The 19,351-nt window shown below is 38.1% G+C and overlaps 1 protein-coding gene across 2 annotated transcripts in view; it reads left to right on the plus strand.

Annotated features, from left to right (window-relative positions):
* LOC306865476 (exonuclease mut-7 homolog) overlaps positions 1-19,351 on the plus strand; it is a 49,227-nt gene that overhangs the window by 20,134 nt on the left and 9,742 nt on the right. Inside the window, exon 19 of one of the 2 annotated variants that reach the window (XM_079410084.1) lies at positions 1,710-1,824. The exons of the other annotated variant lie outside the window; for it this stretch is intronic. Coding sequence (XP_079266210.1) covers positions 1,710-1,763 — 54 coding nt within the window. The 3' untranslated portion in view covers positions 1,764-1,824. Of the gene's footprint in view, positions 1-1,709; positions 1,825-19,351 lie in introns of those variants that run through there. 2 annotated transcript variants of the gene reach the window in all.

Here is a 19,351-nt window from a genome sequence, read left to right on the forward strand (position 1 = left end):
ATACAGTACAATTCCTCACACATTACCATGTTACTGGTATCATTCCCTCTCATACCATTCCATTGGACTCGCAGGCCCAATACTTGATCCCTGCCATTTCTCTGGGAAACTCTCCACAAATGTGCCTCCACCGATGTGGCATCCCAATCATGGAGACAGACTTCCTAGGTTTATTCGATGAGCTTCATACACCAGCATCAGATTACTACCGACCCTTTTTTTAGACATGAGACTAGCAGGTACTTGGTAGCACAGATGCTGCCATGGCACTAGCGCAGGATTTCCCACGATAGTGTGGAGGGGATGTTTTGGGGGGTAAACAGGAACTGAAACGACGTGAGAAGATATAAGTGAGAGGAAGAGAAAGTGCGAGAGGGTGTTTGAAAGAAGGATTTCTGCCACTTTGATCTACAGAAGGCTGAGAAAAAGGGAAGAAAATGAAAAGACAGGAGAACTTTGAGGTTCTACTGCAGCAGAGCAAGTGTGCAAAACACTGATCTTATTTCTGTTCCTCTTTTCCTTTGGCATGTTTGACCCTATTGTTTTATTTGCAGACTAAACCGTAAGATGCACTTGATTAAAGTCATCAAAATGTACCCTATTTAATGTCTTAAAGGGATAGTTCACCCAAAAAGAACAGTTCTGTCATCATATGTAGTTCTGTTCCTGTATGAGTGTCTGTCTTCTGTGGAACACAAAAGGTATTCTGAAGAATGTTCAAGCTGCTCTTACATACAATGAAAGTAAGTGGTGACTGCAGCTGTCATTTCAGAAGACAAAAATTTACAGTATCTAAACAGACTAGTTTATAATGATTTTAATGCACACTTTTTGTCGTTTTTGGAGCTTGACGGTCCCTGGTCCCAATCCATTTTGTGTAAACATTGCTTAATTTCCCATTTTGTGGTTAACCAAAGAACAAATCAAGACACACATCTGACTTTTTATGTCGCTTGAAAATAGTAGGCCTATGTGATTTAAAGGGCTAGTTCAACCAAAACTGAGCATTACTCCATGATTTACTCACCCTCAAGCAATCCTAGCTGTATATGACTTTCTTCTTTCAGACAAATACAATCAGAGTTAAATTAAAAAAATCTCCTGGCTCTACAAAGCTTTAATAATGGCGTAATCTCTGGTGAGAAGTGACAAACGCTGAAGTCGGTCACGAATTAGAAGTACAAAACGAGGATTTGTAAAGAAAAATGACGGGACGATTTTGATATAAGCCAAGAGGAGACTGTTTTTTCTTTGCTGTAAACAAAACTTGGTTCTTACAAGACTAGCATATTCTCACCAGAGATTACGCTACGCCTGTGTCCTACGTCATTCGCTGGAAAACCACTCTCTTGTGAATGCGCCATTTTAAAGGGGTCATCGGATGCTAAATTCACTTCAAGTTGTTTGAACATAAATGTGTTTGTAGCATGTACACATCCATCCTATAATGATAAAAATCCACCCAGTGTTTTTTTTTAAATCCCTATTTCAAAATCTCCTTTCTCAAATCAGGCTGTTCTGAGATTCCTGTCAGAATAACGTAGTTCTGTACAGGCCCCTCCCACAAGACCGTCTTACCTTAGACCCACCCTGAGTGAGCTGAGAGCTGTCCGCTATTGAGTCGACTCTGGTGCAGGGGAAGACAAGATGTCTCTGATTAAGCGATTGAGATGTTTTGTTGTTGGATGTAATAATGTAATTTGCTCCAGACATCCGAGCCGCTGAAGATGCAGAGGATTAACGTTACTTTCGCTTTGAAGTGAATGCGCTGATCCCCGATCTGCCTAAATGCGTCTGTTCGCATGAATCATTCGTGATCCAGCCTCACCTACAGAAGAAGTGAGTATAAGGGTTTTATTTATGAATCTTTGCAAATCGCCTTTCCTAATAATGTACTAGTTAGCCAGTTTTGCGGCTAAAGTAAACAGTACTGCTCGTCACTCAATGGAAGAGAGGGGCGGGGTCAGCAGAGCATGGACTAAAAAAACGGCTTTCTGAAAACAGACCTGATTTTGACAGGGTAAAAAAGGTGTTTTTGCACTACCATTGAGAAATTTTAACCAAAGTATGTTTAGACTTTTAATTAAGACCCTAAAGAATCAGATCAACTTGTGTAAAATGGGCATCCGATGACCCCTTTAAAGCTGGGAAGGGCCAAGACATTTTTTTATTTGATTCCAATTGTATTCGTCTGAAAGAAGAAAGTCATATATTCCTAGGATGGCTCGAGGGTGAGCAAATCATGGGGTCATTTAAAATTTTGGGTGAACTATCCCTTTAAGTAAAATTAATATGTTGTTGGCACTGGGAATCGAACCCATGACCATTGTTATTGCTGTTTGAGCTACATATTTATTCATATTGTATTTACTCATATTTGAAACCAATAAGTGTTTTTGGACCCTGGGTGCACATCATTTTGAAGTAATAGTTTTGTCTTCATAAAGGAAGTTTTGTAATTCTTTATAAAATCTTACTCCACCTCTGAAACAACTTTCCATTTCGGCTGACATCACTAGGCCCTCGTTTTCTTTTATTCGTTCCTTCCAAACAATATAGAACCACTTTGCAACATCAATACTGTAAATCAAACCCTGCTTTTTTTTCTTACTGAAAAATTTGACTTGGCACATCACAGAAGTGAAATGGGTTGTGGTACGGTTTCATTTTCATGAAAGAAAAAACTCAGTCTAGTTCATGGAGTTCAAAAACAGGCATGTTGTCTTAGTTGTCGTTTTCCCGCTTTACCCCGACCCCTGACTGTAGGCCACGAAGGAAAGGGAAGAGGAGGGAGAGAGTAGAGACGAGAGCAGGGAGACATTCCTCAGACATGCCAAGACATTCCGAGGGAAACCATCCCAAATATTTCCCACTGCGATCCACACTGTGTGTGTGCGTATGAGTGTATGACTCCTGTTTCTGAGGCCAATCTCACAAACTGACTGACAAGCTGTGTGCAGCGGAGCAGAGCCCGAAGCACACGAGATGTGTGTGTGGGAAAGTGCAAGTGAGAAAGTCAAAGTGAGAATAACTGAATCTGTGCTCGTTGGGGAGACTGAAAGACGAGGAGGGGGGAAAGGTCATTCAATGCACGTCTTTTAAAAGCCACAGGAAACGTTTTCGATATTTTTCTGCCTTGTGCAAAACAAGATCTAGGCTACTCTCATGCAGCTACTAGTGCTGTCAAACGATAAATCATGATTAATCACATCCAAAATAAGTGTTTGTTTACATAATATATGTGTGTATAATGTGTATATTTATTATGTGTAAATAAATACAAACACATGCATGTATATATTTATGAAAAAAAAATGTTTATATGTTAAATATACGTATATAATAGAAAATATAAGAATATAAATCTATACTTGTAAATGCATGTAAATATTTACTGCATGTGTGTGCATTTATTTATATATATATATTTATATAATTATGTGTGTATATATATATATATATATATACACACACAGTACACATATATTATGTAAACAAAAACTTTTATTTTGGATGTGATTAATTGCAATTAATTTTAGGCTACATTTACACTAGTGCAAATTTTTTTTTTTTAAACATAACTTTTGCTACGCCTGTCGTTTACACTACTCAGCCCTCGAAAACGCTGCCCCGTTTTAGTTTGAAAACTTCAGGGTTGCGTTACTATGTAAATGGACCAAAACGGAGACTGTGATGGTGTGGCTGCCCACAGTTATTGTAAACAATAACATCATACTCATAGTTTTACCTGCATGAAAGGTCATGTGACACGCGTTTTTGATAGTTTCTGAAATGCAGTGAAAAGTCCAGTGTAGACGAGGATCGTTTTTTTTTTTATCGCCTTTTTAAAATGAAAACACACTAGTGTAAACGTAACCTTAGATGCCAGAGTTTAAACCAGAGTTAGTTTAGTTTAATATGCAGGTCAGGAGAGAGTTTTACTGAAATAGGTTATTCCACCATAATATGTTATTGAGAAAAATCTCACATCTGCTTGTGAATTATTATTTCATGGATTTTTACTGGGGTCTCTGGGAAGCACAAACCTAAATGTAGGGCTTTTAGACCTGTCAAGGTTAATTTGTTTAAATAAGATGTTAATTAAATTGAATCGAGTAATTGTACACATTTACCAATAAATGTGAAAACATTTTGTTTCTTTGTAATTACTTGTGAAATTTACTAGCCATTTCTGAGTGAAAATTGTTGTGCGACCAAATATGTGAGTCATAAGTAGCACAGGTATATTTGTTGCAATAGCCAATATGGTTCAAATATGGTATTAAAATGATCGATTTCTCTTTTATGCCAAAAATCATTAGGATATTAAGTAAAGATCATGTTCCATGAAGATATTTTGTAAATTTCCTACCATAAATATATCAAAACTTAATTTTTGATTAGTAATATGCATCGCTAAGAACTTAATTTGAACAACTTTAAAGGCGATTTTCTCAGTATTTAGATTTTTTTTTTTTTGTGATTCAGATTCCTTCAGATTCCAGATTTTCAAATAGCTGTATCTCAGCCAAATATTGCCCTGTCATAACAAACCATACACCAATGGAAAGCTTATTTATTCAGATGATCATTTCAGATGATGTATAAATCTCGGTTTAAAAAAATGGGTCCAGGGTCACAAATATTTTTCTCAAACAGTTTAACCACTGGTTGGAAATCATGACACTAATAGTGGATAAAAAAATATATATAATGTTCATGTTTTTCTATAGTGCAATTAATCATTTTTGTTTTAGTACAAAGACCATATAATGACCATATTAATTAATGAATTTATTTATTACATTTGTAATATTAATTAAATATTATTTTTCATTGTTATTGTAACGTTGTTGTTGTTGCTATTAATATTATTATTATTATTATAAAGAATATTCAATATGAATTAATTTATCATAAACATCTTTTAACATAAATTGATATAGGTTTGTTGCCTTCATATATTAGAAGGGGATAAAGGGTATCAAGATATTTGGGGCTCATCAGAAAAAGTTTAAAAACCACCGATCTAGTTAACTTGCTACTAAAATATTTGATGGCACTAACCTGTAAAACTAGTTATTAGCTCTTTCTCAAAAGTGCTGGTACCTTGTACATGTGGCTTTGTTTCCTGACAGGCCCATTTGCCGTTACTCTTGCATAGAGCTAGTGTGTTTCAGCAAACTTTTTCCAGTTTTGTGTGAAGTACACATTTACCGTCATTTAAATGTACTGTGGGTGATTTGAAGGCGTTGAAATCTAAGATCAGAAGGCGTGTGAAATCTAAGATCAGTGTTATTTGTCAAGACTATCTTACACCTTTTCCCCCAGTAAACCGTTGCAGAACATTGTGGTTTGGCTAACCTCATCCAGCTTTCACACCCCGGATGTGTCATATTTTGTCGGAAAGAGTTGCAAACTTGCACTTCTGTCTGTGTGTCCGGTGCAAAGGGTCAGTCTGTGAGAACAGAGGGTCAGGGTATGCGACTTTGGGTCCTCTGTGTGTGTGCTTGTATTGGAGATGTATAATAGGAGCGTATTTCAAGATTCAAGATTTGTATTTGTCACATACACAATTATACAGAGTATAACCAGCAGTGAAATGTAAGTCAGGTATTTCCCTGGTTGCTCTCGCGCTCTGGGTCTGCGATTAGCCGCGGTGAGGAATCTGTAGCACCCGGCAGCTGGAATGTCCTGTTTGCCTAGATCTGTTTGTGCTTTCTGCACGCCGTATTTTGATTGGCCTGAATGGCACTGGTGTGTATGTGTGTCGGTAACGCAGCGCAGAGCCTCGCTGTTTGATGTGAGCCATTGTGTCAGAGCCAAGCTGCTTCCTGCTACTGCTGACAGAAAGACAGTGAGGGACCCTTACTTGGACCTTACCTAAATATACTTTTAAATGGTGCGTAATTTCCGTATTTCGTGCTGATCTCACGGCGCTCACACACAGCTGCCTCTGTCCGTGTCGCAGGGTATTAAATAAATAATCTGGGTTATATTCAACTTGATGTCTGTGGACAACATCTGTGGTACGCTGTCCATTAGTACAGATGATAACTTGGACTCTTTCCCTAATGAATGTATAATGTTTTATACGTGTCCCACCACAAACATTGTGTTTTTAAAGTTGACATGAAATGGAAATTCAACCTGTTTAACCAATTCATCTATTTTATAATTGCATATTTTTGAGCTTATGGTGAGCAATTCATTTAATTCATTGCTGTCATTAGCAACTACTACATTCAAGGCGTCGGAGAATAACCACAACACCGCTGTGTTGTAGCTTCATAACATTACGGTTGAACCGCTGATGTCACATGGGCTATTTTAATGATGTCCTTACTACCTTTTTTGGCCTTGAACGTGGTAGTTGCGTTGCTGTCTATGCCGGGTCAGATAGCTCTCGAATTTCATCAAAAATATCTTAATTTGTGTTCCGAAGATGAACGAAGGCTTATGGGTTTGGAACGACATGAGGGTGAGTAATTAATGACAGAATTTTAAATTTTGGGTGAACTATCCCATTAATGGAATTTACCCAAAAATGAACATTTGCTGTTAATTTACCGACCCTCGGGCCAGCCAAGATGTAGGTGACTTTTTTTTTTTTCTTCAGTGGAACAGTAAAGAAGATGATTAGCTGAAACTGTGGTCCTTGGTGAAGTCAACTGCTGCCGTCACTTTGAGAGTCAAGAAAAGCATATCAGGCAACACAAAATTAATACCTGTGGCTCCTGACGAAATATTGAAGCGATTGGTCGGTGCACAAAATTATTTAAAACATTTATTACCTGTAATCCATAACCTTAGGCAAACGGTCCGGAGTGATGTCCAGCTCACAGACTAATCATTCGGTCACACTTTATTTTAAGGTCCAATTCTCGCCATTAACAAACCATTAGCTATGACTCTTGCCTTTGTAAACTCCTAATTTGCTGCTTATTAATGGTTAGTAAGGTTAAGTAGGGATGTAGAATATGGTCATGCACAATGTTGTGCAGCCAGTATGTTAATAATAAGCATGCTAATAAGCAACTAGTTGATTGAGAATTGGTCCCTATACTAAAGTGTTACCAATCATTCTTTTGAAAGTGATATAGCCACTGACTTGCATTTTATGAATCACCAAGGACCACGGTTTCAGCTAAAAAAATCTTCTTCGCCGTTCTATTAAAGAAAAAATCTACATCTTGGCCTGAGGTTAAGTAAATTAACAGCCGATTTTCATTTTTGGGTGAACTGTCCTTTTAAATCACTGTTTGAAAAGAACAAGCTCCAACTACAGGAAATCCAAAAGTTCATCCACCTAGAAAAGTAATCCCAATTGAAAATTATGATTTACAGCTTCAAAACTTCAAGTTACACAAGTTTCCACTGAAGAGATCATGTAAGTACTTAAAAATGCCTCTTACTTCTGAAAATATCCCAGAAGTTTCCTTTTAACACACACCAGTTAAAAACTCACAGCTGGCCAGTAAATGAACTCTACATTTAGCCGCACTGCGAGAGCGTGTTTTGGCACACTAAATGTCCCCTCTGCACCCAGAAAGCCCGTTTTTATCATCCGCCATGTGGAAAGTCATGTCATCCTTTGCTAAAAGCTAATAATAACAGAGCTGCAAAAAAGCGCTGATCGATTAGAAAAAAAAAGGTATCATTCATGTCTGCAAATGATTTGAGACGTGTTGTGCAACAAAGTATAAGTCTTTTGGGATTAAGGTTTTGTTGAAATCTGTAACTGTAAGTATGAACGATAATAAAAGTGATGCTTGCTTTAGCAAAGTGGGAGCTGATGAATGTCTGTGAGGAAAAAAACATAAAGGAAAAAAATACAGTGAACATAAGACACGCACACAAAGAAAGAAGAGGGAGAATTCTTCCCAAGTAAGGGAAAGGGAGGGTAAATGATTGACGGATCTTTTCAGAAAGAGATAGGAATGGAATGAGAGAGAGGAAGAGAGAGCGAGAGATGAAATGAGCACTTCCTCTCACTGCTTTCTGCTTGAGAGCATTCCTGTGCAGCGATGATGTCATGAGAACTGGCCCCGGGCAGACAGGGTTGCTTATGTTGTTCAGAGAGGAGGGGCCGCACTCTTTCACCTCACGGAAAGACAGAGCCATATATCACTTCCATACTGCACGCAAATATGTGTGTCGGAAAAGAAGCTCAGCCGCAAACACAAAGTCAGTGTGTGTGTGTGTGCGCTTTTGTGTATGGTACCCTTCAGGAATTCTCTAAATTGTCTGAAATTGGTGCCGCCTTGTCATGTTTCAGTATTAGCCTTCTGTCATGGTATTAACCTTCTGTCATTTGATGCTCTAAACATCCGGCACTGGGTTTACCAAATACGCCAGCCCAACATTCTTTAAACCAAGAACAGCACGTTTTAAAATATAGGCACTATCAGCTGACCGAGGCAACAGCTGTATTACACTGTTGTATATTGTAATAGAAAGCACAAAATGAAACTGGTTTATTTTGAATATTTTGCCACAAATCGAAAATTGTCAGTTTATGCTTTCAAACCTGTATGTCGTTTCCGTGGAACGCAAAAAGGACAAATTTTGAAGAATCTTCAGGAAGCTCTTTTCCATACAATGAGAAAGCACATGGTGCACACAACCTGTGCGCAATATACCAAGTATTCTAAATTCGCACAATATATTTTTGTGATGAAGTTTGAAATTTGAAGTCTACTTTGGGCTTAAGAGGGGAAGATATAAGTAAATAATGGCTTAGTTTTGAAGCGATGCATACAGCCAAACGCATAGCCTTTCAAAGTGTACTTCATTAGCGTGCACGAACACAAACGCACTGGAAAGTTTCATCTTTATCCAGTGTCTGTTATTTCTCTTCATAACTTTTAACCAATAAAAATGTTTTTGTGTGCTTATTTAAACTAGAGTTGTGTGTATTTCTTACCCCCCTCATGCAAGCGCTCGTGACCTTGCAGACAAACTAATTAATGCAAGAAAATACACATGCATGTGTGAGCCAAGGTTATTATAGTTTAATTTTTTAATTCGTTTTATTTTAATATCGTTTTCGAATTTGCTATAAAATTCAGTTTAGTTTTTTAGTTTAATTTTTGTTCGTTTTAGTTTAGTTTTTATTTTGTGAACACGTTTTTATATCAGTTTTAGTTTCAGTTTTAATTAAAGTTTAGCAGAATCAACAGATCACTTCCAGAGCAAAGGCCAAAGAAAGACTTGGGCATAATTAGTAAGGCAAATATTTAGCAACACAAAATTAACGCATGTTAAGATTGATTAGATGGTAAAAGTATACAAATATACACCAAAGGAAGCAGTCAGGCCTTTTTACTAAATAAATCTACACAAGTTGTGCTTAATTATCATATCTAATAATGTGTTGAATTATTTAATATCAAAATAAATGTAGCTTAATTAGGTTATGTTAGATGACTTTTTTTCTTATTTAACCATGATATTGTAACTGTTGTGTCTTGGTCACTTTTCCGTGAACAGCCGCATAAAAATCATAACTGGGTCTAATGAAATTCAACGGCAATCATATTTAACAGTAAAGGCTCATATGTCAATGTTGTTTTCTTTATTTATGAAGAATTATTAGCATGTGCATGATGTGATTTAGCCTATATTTGTTCGAAAGCCTGGCAGAGTGATCACAAGATGCTAGGCCATAGTTTTGTATTGTTTGCAGAAAGGATGCACGTTCTCATCTTTTTTTTTCTGTTAACTATCATGTTGCGCTGCGTGTCTGTTTTTCTTCAAAGCACCAACTTAGAATGCCTAATGTTGGTTTGATTGCTTGTGTTACATGAGAAAATAAATAATTTTGCCCACCTGATGTTGTAGATTAATGCGGGTGCGGTTCGGCTCACGACTCGCGGTCTTTGTCAAACGGTTCTGGTCTGGTACAGAAATAAATTAGTGCTGCTGTCAGATAACGGATAACGGGTCGGGTGTTCTGTAAAGTACTGCTGGTGCACGTTTACCAAACATGACAGGTGCAGGACTCTGCTTTAAACCGCTTTGCGTCGCTCCGACAGACAACCCCATGCACGTGATGCGCCATTTACAGGTCTTTCCCTAAAGAGTCACAAAGCTCATAGGCTATATTTTTCCGCCAAGGGGTGAGAACGTAATAATTACAAAAACGATTATTTTTTGTTAATTATTATTTTCAGTTAGTTTTTCAATAACTGTTGTTAGTTTCATTTCGTTTTAGTTTTTCAAATATTTTGTCATTTTTATTTTATTTCAGTTTACTAGATTGTTTGTTCATCAATCGTTTTAGTCTTAGTTTAGTTTTCGTTTACGAAAATAACCTTGGTGTGAGCTAAAGGCCAAAGTATACTTTGCTTTTTACATGTATGCGACGGTCCGTCTACAGTGCGCGTGATGCAAATTTCGTCACCAGAATAGTATGCATGTACTATGCACAATCTGTTTTTTGTAACCGTGTGTACTTTGTATGTGCAGTCGCAAATGCGTGTTGACTTGGTTTTGCACTAATCAGTTGTTCCATAAGGTGGCAGCACTGGCCTGGGCTGTTGTTTCACAGTAGAAAACAAAACAAAATAGCGGAGACTGCAACAACAATAAACTCCCACATTGACAAGCCCTTGTGTGAGAGGGTTATAAGATTTCCGCAACTTTAGTTTAATAAGAGTACAAAGACATTTTTATCGGTCATAAATAGGAGAAAAATAGAGCGGACGCTGGAGAAAGATGAAGCTTTTTAGAGCGCATGTTTCGACTGGCTGCCTTCACGCACACCTCAAATGGATTATACTTTGAAAGGCTACGCGTTGAGCTGTAAAAAGTGTACAGATTATGCACAGTTCTAAATCTCTGGCTGCAGTATGCGCATACTATTCTAATTAGCATAACTGTGCTAATGAAAATTATGTCTCATGCATACCATAGTGTAAAAAACTAAATTTACTTTGGGCTTTGGAGTACTGCACTATTACACGTGTTTACACCATTGAGCAGCGTGACACGACCACAGACAATTAAAAGCACGCTAGCATCAGACTCTTTTGGAATTGATTAGTTGAGTCTTGTGTGGCACCAAGTTGCTTCCTAAGTAGAGTGTTCCAAATCAATCACATCTGCCTTTTTAGCCATTAGGCACAGAGATGGCATCAGAAGGTAATACCATAGGACTGTAGTATTGAATGATTACCGCATGCATAAAGCAGGTACTTCAAAGTGTTTTGAAGAAAACCATAGGATTGCAAATCTCTCTTTCTCTCGTTTCACTTTTTTCCTGTCTCTTCCCACCCCTCCTCTCCGTCCCTCCCGAATAGTTGCATTTTGTGAAAGTGTGCCTTGATGGGCATTTTTATGAGCTGTACTTAGGGAGGGTTGCTCAATGCGGTCATTCTTATGAATGGAGTGTGTGTGTCTGTGTAGGAGGAAAGCATCATGTGTGCCCATGATTTACCGTGAAAGAGAGACCGACCGTGTCACCATGTGTGTATATCTGTCAGCTTTGCCATCCCCAGAATTTATCTACGAATTTCCATGTTTTTGCAGACTGTAGAGAGTTATGTTTTTCCACAAGCTATCATTCAAGCCCATTTTTATCTCCAGTCGTCTTTCGTGAATTTGCACAGCATGCCTTTAAAGTGCAGGGCTACGTGTTGGGTTCCCTGTAGCTCTGCAGAATGGCCTGCCCTTGCCAATATTAATGCTAGACTACTTTGCTTTGGTTGAGCAACTTAATGGGGCTTAGTTGGACATCTAGATTAGGCTCTGTTTGTCTCACCGGTTCTCTTACTTTGAGCAAATAGTCCTTTCTGTAATTTTACCTTAGCAACAAATAATTTGTAAAGCACACTTTTTAGGCTAAAAACTGATGTCTTTATGGTTAGCCCCTGTTTCCTCTCTTATTTAACAGAGCAGCTTGAACTGAATTTCTCATTCAAAGTAATATATTTAAAATACATTTATTTCATATTAAGTATAGTTCAAATCTATGAACAAATGACATGTCACTCAAGACTTACTGATATCAAATCATAATTAAACTTTATTTGGAGTACTACGTACTATATGCACAATTCTTAATATTAAACCTAAAATGGATTTTAATGCACTAATGACGAGGATTGTATGAGCTTTAAATAATATTGGTCTTTAAATGAAAGATATTTAAACTGTACCTGAAGTATACTTGCAAAAGTTCCACTTTAGCACAATCAAATATAGTTCAGTGTATTTTTAGTTGGACTTCAGTACTACTTCTGCACAATTAAAGTGCATTAAGTACAAAATTAGTTGTTCTAATTTAGCAGACTTTTAGTATAATAAACTGGTATACTTAATAAAAAAAATAACCTGCAACTAGTATATTTTATGTAAATGTATTTGTAGTATACTTTGCATGAAATAAATAGATTTAAATGCATTTTATTATATTTATTTTTCACTAGGGTAAGTATTTCTGTGTGAACTTTAAGGGAGCTGACTTCATACATTTACTAAAATCACCTTAGGAGCAATTTGGCCAAGTTCACTTTCCCCAATGCATTTGTCATTTGTCTTAAGAACAATAGGTTACTTAAAATGGGCCGTTATGCCTCCCACGTTAAATCACACATGCACCGTTTGAAACAAGATTTTGATGGATGTGCTTCTAACTAGCGCTCACAGATCAAATAACAGTTTCTAAGGTTAATAGGGTTGTTTTATATGCTGTAGCTAATAGTGGTATGCCTAGTGTCCATGGGAATGTTGTTGGACTTGACAGATTCTTTTTGCATGGCTGGTCTGTGCACTTGCAGTGTAGATGCCTGTCTTAAATGAGACCCCCAGTGAAGCCTGTCAAGCTATAACAGCCCTGGAACCCCACTGCTACTGTTTGTTTCTGTGTGTGTTAATGAGGGGAAGACTGGCGACCCATAGTGTGTCTGTGTGTGTGGTGAGAGAAAGTGCTAAAGTAGTGCTAAACATGATATATTTAGTTCTTGTTTGCCATTTATTAGTATTTGGACACACTGCGCTTGAGTCGGGCTTGGGAATGGGGGTCAACAGAGGCTGGCAGTGCTTCCTCTGTGTCTGATCCGGCTGATGTTATCGAGGGTTGGAAGTCTGTTTGCTTTGGGAGTGCTGGGCACTTAGGGGTGGGAAGGTTCGAAGAGCAGCCCCCCCGTGGGACAGTCGAGGTATACGGACACTGGGGTCAGCCTCTCTGGCTTGGGAAAGGGCTGGGAGAGCCCGGACTGCTGAACGACGTCGAATAAAACTGGAATGGAAAAATGGCCAAATTCAGACAAGAAAAGATGCATGCTCTCGCCTTCTCCCTTTCTCTCCCCATCCTCCAGCAACCAAAGAAAGTCGTTTTTCTCACAGGAACTGCACTAGCGCATCCGTGATGCTTGCGCATGAGGAAGAGGAGGCACCGAGCTTAACCTTATCAGCTTCACCTTTTAAAGGGATTCCCCAGTGATATCATCAGAACTTGCAATATTAGCCGGTTCTTGGTGAACCAAAGCATGCTGGGATATGTTCATTACCTCTGATCGGACTAGCCTGCAGTGTTTGATCTCTAGAGTTATGCTCTCTTTGAAGATCTCCATTACAAAGAGTGGGGACACCGACGGCCCCAAAGCCACAGTGTAAAATCAGTGGCCCGAAGAGCCCAAAATCAAAGCAACTGTTGGAGAACTTTCCCGCACCACCTACCCTCCAACCTTTCCCTGCCAGATCCTGATTGGTCAGGTTGCGTACCTGTTTCTGTCCATCTGTTTAAGCCCTCCCTCTGGGAGGTATTTCTCGTTTTCTTTCTCAGCGTTTTTTTTTTCCTCGCCATCTATTTTGGTGAGCCGGGTCGGTCCAGCCGGTTCCCACAGAACGGTTCCCATGGTTATCGGCGAGAAGATAGCGTCAGGGATGGAGGATGATTGGGGCGGGGGGTGGGGGTGTTTGACAGAGACCGGGACGGACAGCTCTGCACTGGGAGATAGCAGCTCTGTTACATGGAAGGAGGGGGTTACTGGGGTCCGGCTCTCAAAGATATCAGGGGGCGAGCGGAGCTGGAGTCGGTGGGGGTGATGGTGGACTGAGGTTGGGCGGAGCGACAGGCTCGGGGGGCACTGTGAGAGGGACAGATTCAGTTCCCACACTCATAATGACTGTGTCACAGGAGACTGCAAAGGGACAGCCTCTGGCCCTGGGGAATTTAGCAGGGCCGAGCAGAACGCGAGGGAAGGAGGGGTGGCGATGGGGCCCGTGACACAGGAACTCTCTCAGGCCTTTTTAGGCTTCACCTCGACGCTTTCACACCCGAGGTGAACCCCGAACCCAACCCCCAACCGTCCTCTACCTCTGCGTTTCCATCTCCTGGTGTCTTTCCTCCCCAGGCTTTTGTTCAACGTCTTGTCCCATTTCCTGTCTACACCCTTGTTCTTGTTTCTCTCTCACACTTCTTTTTGTCCACCCCTGCTGCCATCTCAAAGCCCTTCGTTTTTGTCCTTCCCTTGTGGACACCGACACTCAGAGAAGGGGGGGTGCTTTGAAGTCGTCTTTCTTCTGAGGCTCTCGTGTCTTATCCAGCATCATTAGCACTTGACCTCTCTCCCCTAATGCCCTTTCATTTCACTTTATCTCCCACATGCTGTGTGTGTGCATGCACGGTTATCTTTGTGAGAAAATCAAGATCACTGGTCCTCATTTGCACTCTTATTTCACGGCACAATGAGTCTTTCATGTTAGCTAAATTGTTTGATACTGTCAGTATCTTTGACAGAGCTACCTGGTATCCATGTTATGGGATCAGTTGTGACCCTGGACCACAAAACCAGTCTTAAGTCACTGGGGTATATTTGTAGCAATAACCAACATTACATTGTATGGGTCAAAATGATAATTTTTTTCTTTTATAACAAAAATCATTAGGATATTAAGTAAAGATCATGTTCCATGAAGATATTTAGTAAATTTCCTACCGTAAATATATCAAAACTTAATTTTTGATTAGTAATATGCATTGCTAAGAACTTCATTTGAACAACTTTAAATGCGATGTTCTCAATATTTAGATTTTTTATTTTTTTTTGCACCCTCAGATTCCAGATTTTCAAATAGTTGTATCTCGGCCAAATATTGTCCTATCCTAACAAACCACACATCAAAAATTGACACTTATGACTGGTTTTGTGGTCCAGGGTCATAATTCAGACCTTTCTTGTACATGGCCGATGGTAGGCAAATCTATGCTAGATCAACAAAAGCAAATCTTCTGAAGTGCCGAGGGGTAATGGGAAATATACTGGGAAACTGGAAACTGCGTTTTGACCCACCCTGTGGTCTGTAAACTGTTTTTGTCAGCCTGCTGGGTCTGAAATCTGTGGTGGCCATTGGAGTGGGCCGGGCACCAGTCATCCCACAGCTTTTTTTTTTTTAATCTCTAAGGCCTGCCATAGTCAATATTTACAGTTGGGGATGAATCACGAAGACTTCACAATAGCATTCCGAACATGCTTAAGTGTGTCGGTTAGAGAGCAAGCAAGGGAAGAAAGAAGGTGTGAAACGCAGCAAGAGGTTTGCGCAACAGAATGTGGTGGCGCTCCCATGACAAGACACCGGGAGACAGGACGGGACAAATACCGCAGAGAGTTACTGTGGGTGTGGTGGGAAGACTGCGTGACATGACAACCTTGCCCACAGTTTCTCTCTCACTTTCTTCCTCTTAAATTCTCTTCCTATATATGGAGAGACTATAGAGAGAGGTTTCTGAACACATTATGTTACTAGAAAAAGACATAACACTGTGTGTGTGTGTGTGTGTGTGTGTGTGTGTGTGTATATATATATATATATATATCTCACACACTCTCTTATGCTTATCATGCATCTATTTAATCAAATATACAGAAAAAAAACTTTAATAATGTGAAATATTATATTATTAGAATTCAAAATAAAGGTTTTCTATTTTAATATACTCTAAAATATAATGTATTCCTGGTGGCAATGCTGAATTTTTAGCTTCATTACTCCAGTCCTCAGTGTCACATGATCCTTCAGAAATCATTCTAATATGCTGATTTATTATCAGTGTTGGAGACGGTTGTGCTGCTTCATTTAAATTGTTTTTTGAAACTGTTACATTTTTGAGGAATCTTTGATTAATAACAAGTTAAAAAAGAATAGCATTTATTCAAAATAGAAATCTTTTCTAATATACACTATCATTCAAAAGTTTGGAGTCAATTATTATTATTATTATTTTTTTTTTTCTTCGAAGGAAATTATTACTATTATTCAACAAGGATATGTTAAATTGATTTAACAAAAATGACAGAAAAGACTTCTAAAGAAAGAATCCTAAAAAAAACCCCACAGGTTCCAAAATATTTTAACAACATTGTTAAATCCCAAATTTAATATCTGTTTTTCATATGAAATCATGTGATGCCTAAATTTGCTTTGATGCCACAATTCATACACAAAATGTTTTAATACTAGTTTGTTTTTCATTTATTTTGGCAAAATAGTGTGGAATTTTGGTATTGGCCATAATATGAATGTTTTCATTGGCTTACCTGTCTTGGCCAGAATTTTAATATTGGTTCACCTCTTGATTATCAAAACATGGAAAATACAATGCAAGACCTTCCATGAACATATTTTCTTATTGTTTCACAATGTAATCCAGATTTAAACCAATTCACTAAAATGGATCCTTCAAAATAACTGATTCACATAAAATGATTGAACTTCTAACTCTTCCAACATTTCAGAAGTTACGACACATGGTGGCTTTTTATGAAACCTAAAAGCCAAATAGAAATCTATTAAAATCAATCTAATATTTTTGCATATATACAATAAGTCAGCCAGCCCTAGTTCCAAATCTCATTTATTGACATTTGGTTGTGGACAAAAAACCTCCAAATTCCCCAGCGACATCCTCAAGGGTATTTACTGCTGGAAGTATGTAAGAGTCATTGATCTGACCGCCTGAGACGAAAGAATGAGGGGAGAGAAAAAGAAAGAGCTATGAACCATTCTTGGTTTCAGGGCTCGTAGTGAGGCTATTATCCCCCTATTTGGGCAGTGCTAAAGAGCTCAGCTCTGAGAGAGGGGCAAGTATCAATAGGGTGGGTGGAAAGGCTAGCTTCACAGAGGCCAAGCTAGCACACAAAACCCCCAGTGCCCCCCTGAGCCCTGCAGCTAAAGCCCACACAAAGAGTCTCCTCACTGGCCATTATTCCCCGACTCCTGTGGTTCTCTGCAGAGCTCCAGTCCCAAAGCAGCCCCCCTCGTCCAGAGCTGCCAAGAAACTTTGCTGGGTATGAGCTGTGCCAAGACCAACAGAGGAGAGTTTTCTGAACACATGTATGTTGTTAGAGAAAGAGAGAAGTGTCGACTGCATCCTGTCCAATCGTCTGGGCAGTGAACGGACCATTAGCACTGACAACAACACTAATCTAAAACACCTCCAGGCAGGGTCACGAGAGAAAGAGAGGTCAGGCCTGATGAGCTTTCTGCTAATACCTCAAGTAAACGAGCAGCCTCGTGTCTTATTACCTCCGAGAACTGAAATGTTGTTTTTCTTCTTTTTGAATTCCAGTGCATCACATATACCAGTGTGAAGGAAGCTGCTTCCCAAGCTTAAGCAGTTAAGATACAGTCAAGCTACCTTTCTGATGCTCTAATTAGATAAACAAGGTGGTTACAAACAGTAGCTAATTAAATGAAGCCTACTTAATTATTACTGTCAGTTAACGTGTTTGCATGTTGCCATTGCATTCTTCTGTTTCCTTTTCACGTTCATTTTGATGCTGTCTAAAAATACCAAATCGACTGCGATGAGTAGAGAGCAGAAATCGAACTCTATACGCCGTCATCATATAGAGCGCATCATTGCAGAGCCCAATAATAGTTATCTTTCCTAAAAAAGGAATTAAATGTGTTGTTGATTTGCTTTAAATACAAAACACCTTCATATTAAATATATAGTTAAATATTTGAATCAACAGACTGACCTAAACATTAATTTGTATGCTTTTGCAACAATTATTTAAACAATTTGTTTGTAAATAAAACTTTAATTTAATTGTAATTCTATAATATAATATATATTATTGATTACACGGTAACACTTTGCAATAAGGTTCCATTTGTTAACTATATTTAATGCATATTAAATACAACTGTATTATTATATTAACTATATTAAATAAAACTCTTCATTCATAATCCATGTTAATAGATGTAACTTTTCATTATAATAATGCATTGATAAATGTTGGAAGCAACATTAACAGAGTAATAAATGCTTTAGAAGTATTTCTAAGTCATTTTAACAAATGTAACCTTGTTGTAAAGTGTTACTTTATATTATAATTGTTATTTATTATAGAACTTATTATATATATTATTACTATATAACTTAAAGAATTATTGTTCTTCCTTTATGTGCCACTTATAATTTTTTGTTGGTTTTATTTTATTTATTTATTTCAGTTTTGGTAGTATTTACTACTTCTGTTATATATTATTGTATGGTTTTGAATCTGAGTTTTTATTTGGCATTGATAAATGTAATTAAAAAAAATATAATAAATATTAATATTAAATATTAAATACAAATATTTTTCAAAATTAAACTAATAATATTGGTTCAGTTGAAGTGATTAAAAACAAACAAACAAACTAATTGCTAATACTTTACATTAAAATTAGTTAACATTGGTTAATGGATTAAGTAACAACGGGTAATATGTTTGTTTAATAATAGATAATAACTCGTTTAATATTATTTGAGCTTACATAAACTAGCAATAAGTAATTAAATAATATTAACAGATACAGCATTTGATTTAAATAATGCATTTAGTGAATTTTAAAATTAGCACTAAGATGAATAAATGCTTTTGAAGTATTTTTCATTGTTAGTTAATAACTAAATAAATAACTAATGTTAACAAATGGAGCCTTATTGTAAAATGTTTCCTGAAATTCTCTGTTAGAAACAAATTGCCCAATGCCAACCCCAATTTGTTTTCCCACAAAGCGCTATCAACATTTCTCAAGAAGCTAGTGATCTTGTTATTGGCTGCCCATGCTTGCAACAAATGTGTCACATGGCGAAGTTTCCAACAGGGCAGGAATCTGTTCCCACGCTTACCTGCCTCTGCTTCTGTTTGAATCATAGCAGCCTGCTCTCATTGGTCAGACTGCCGGTCATGTGACCCAGCCACAGCACAAGCCCGCGTCTGAATGCAGTGCAGGATTTTCCCATGGGAGCGGCAGTGAGAGAGAGGGGGGTGGGGGGGATATTTCCCTCCGCTCCCCTCCCCCAGCTCTCTGGAGCTCAGATCTCTAATTGGAAATGTTTAGCTCG

The sequence above is a fragment of the Barbus barbus genome (genome assembly GCF_936440315.1).
Source record: "Barbus barbus genome assembly, chromosome: 47".
NCBI lineage: Eukaryota > Metazoa > Chordata > Actinopteri > Cypriniformes > Cyprinidae > Barbus > Barbus barbus.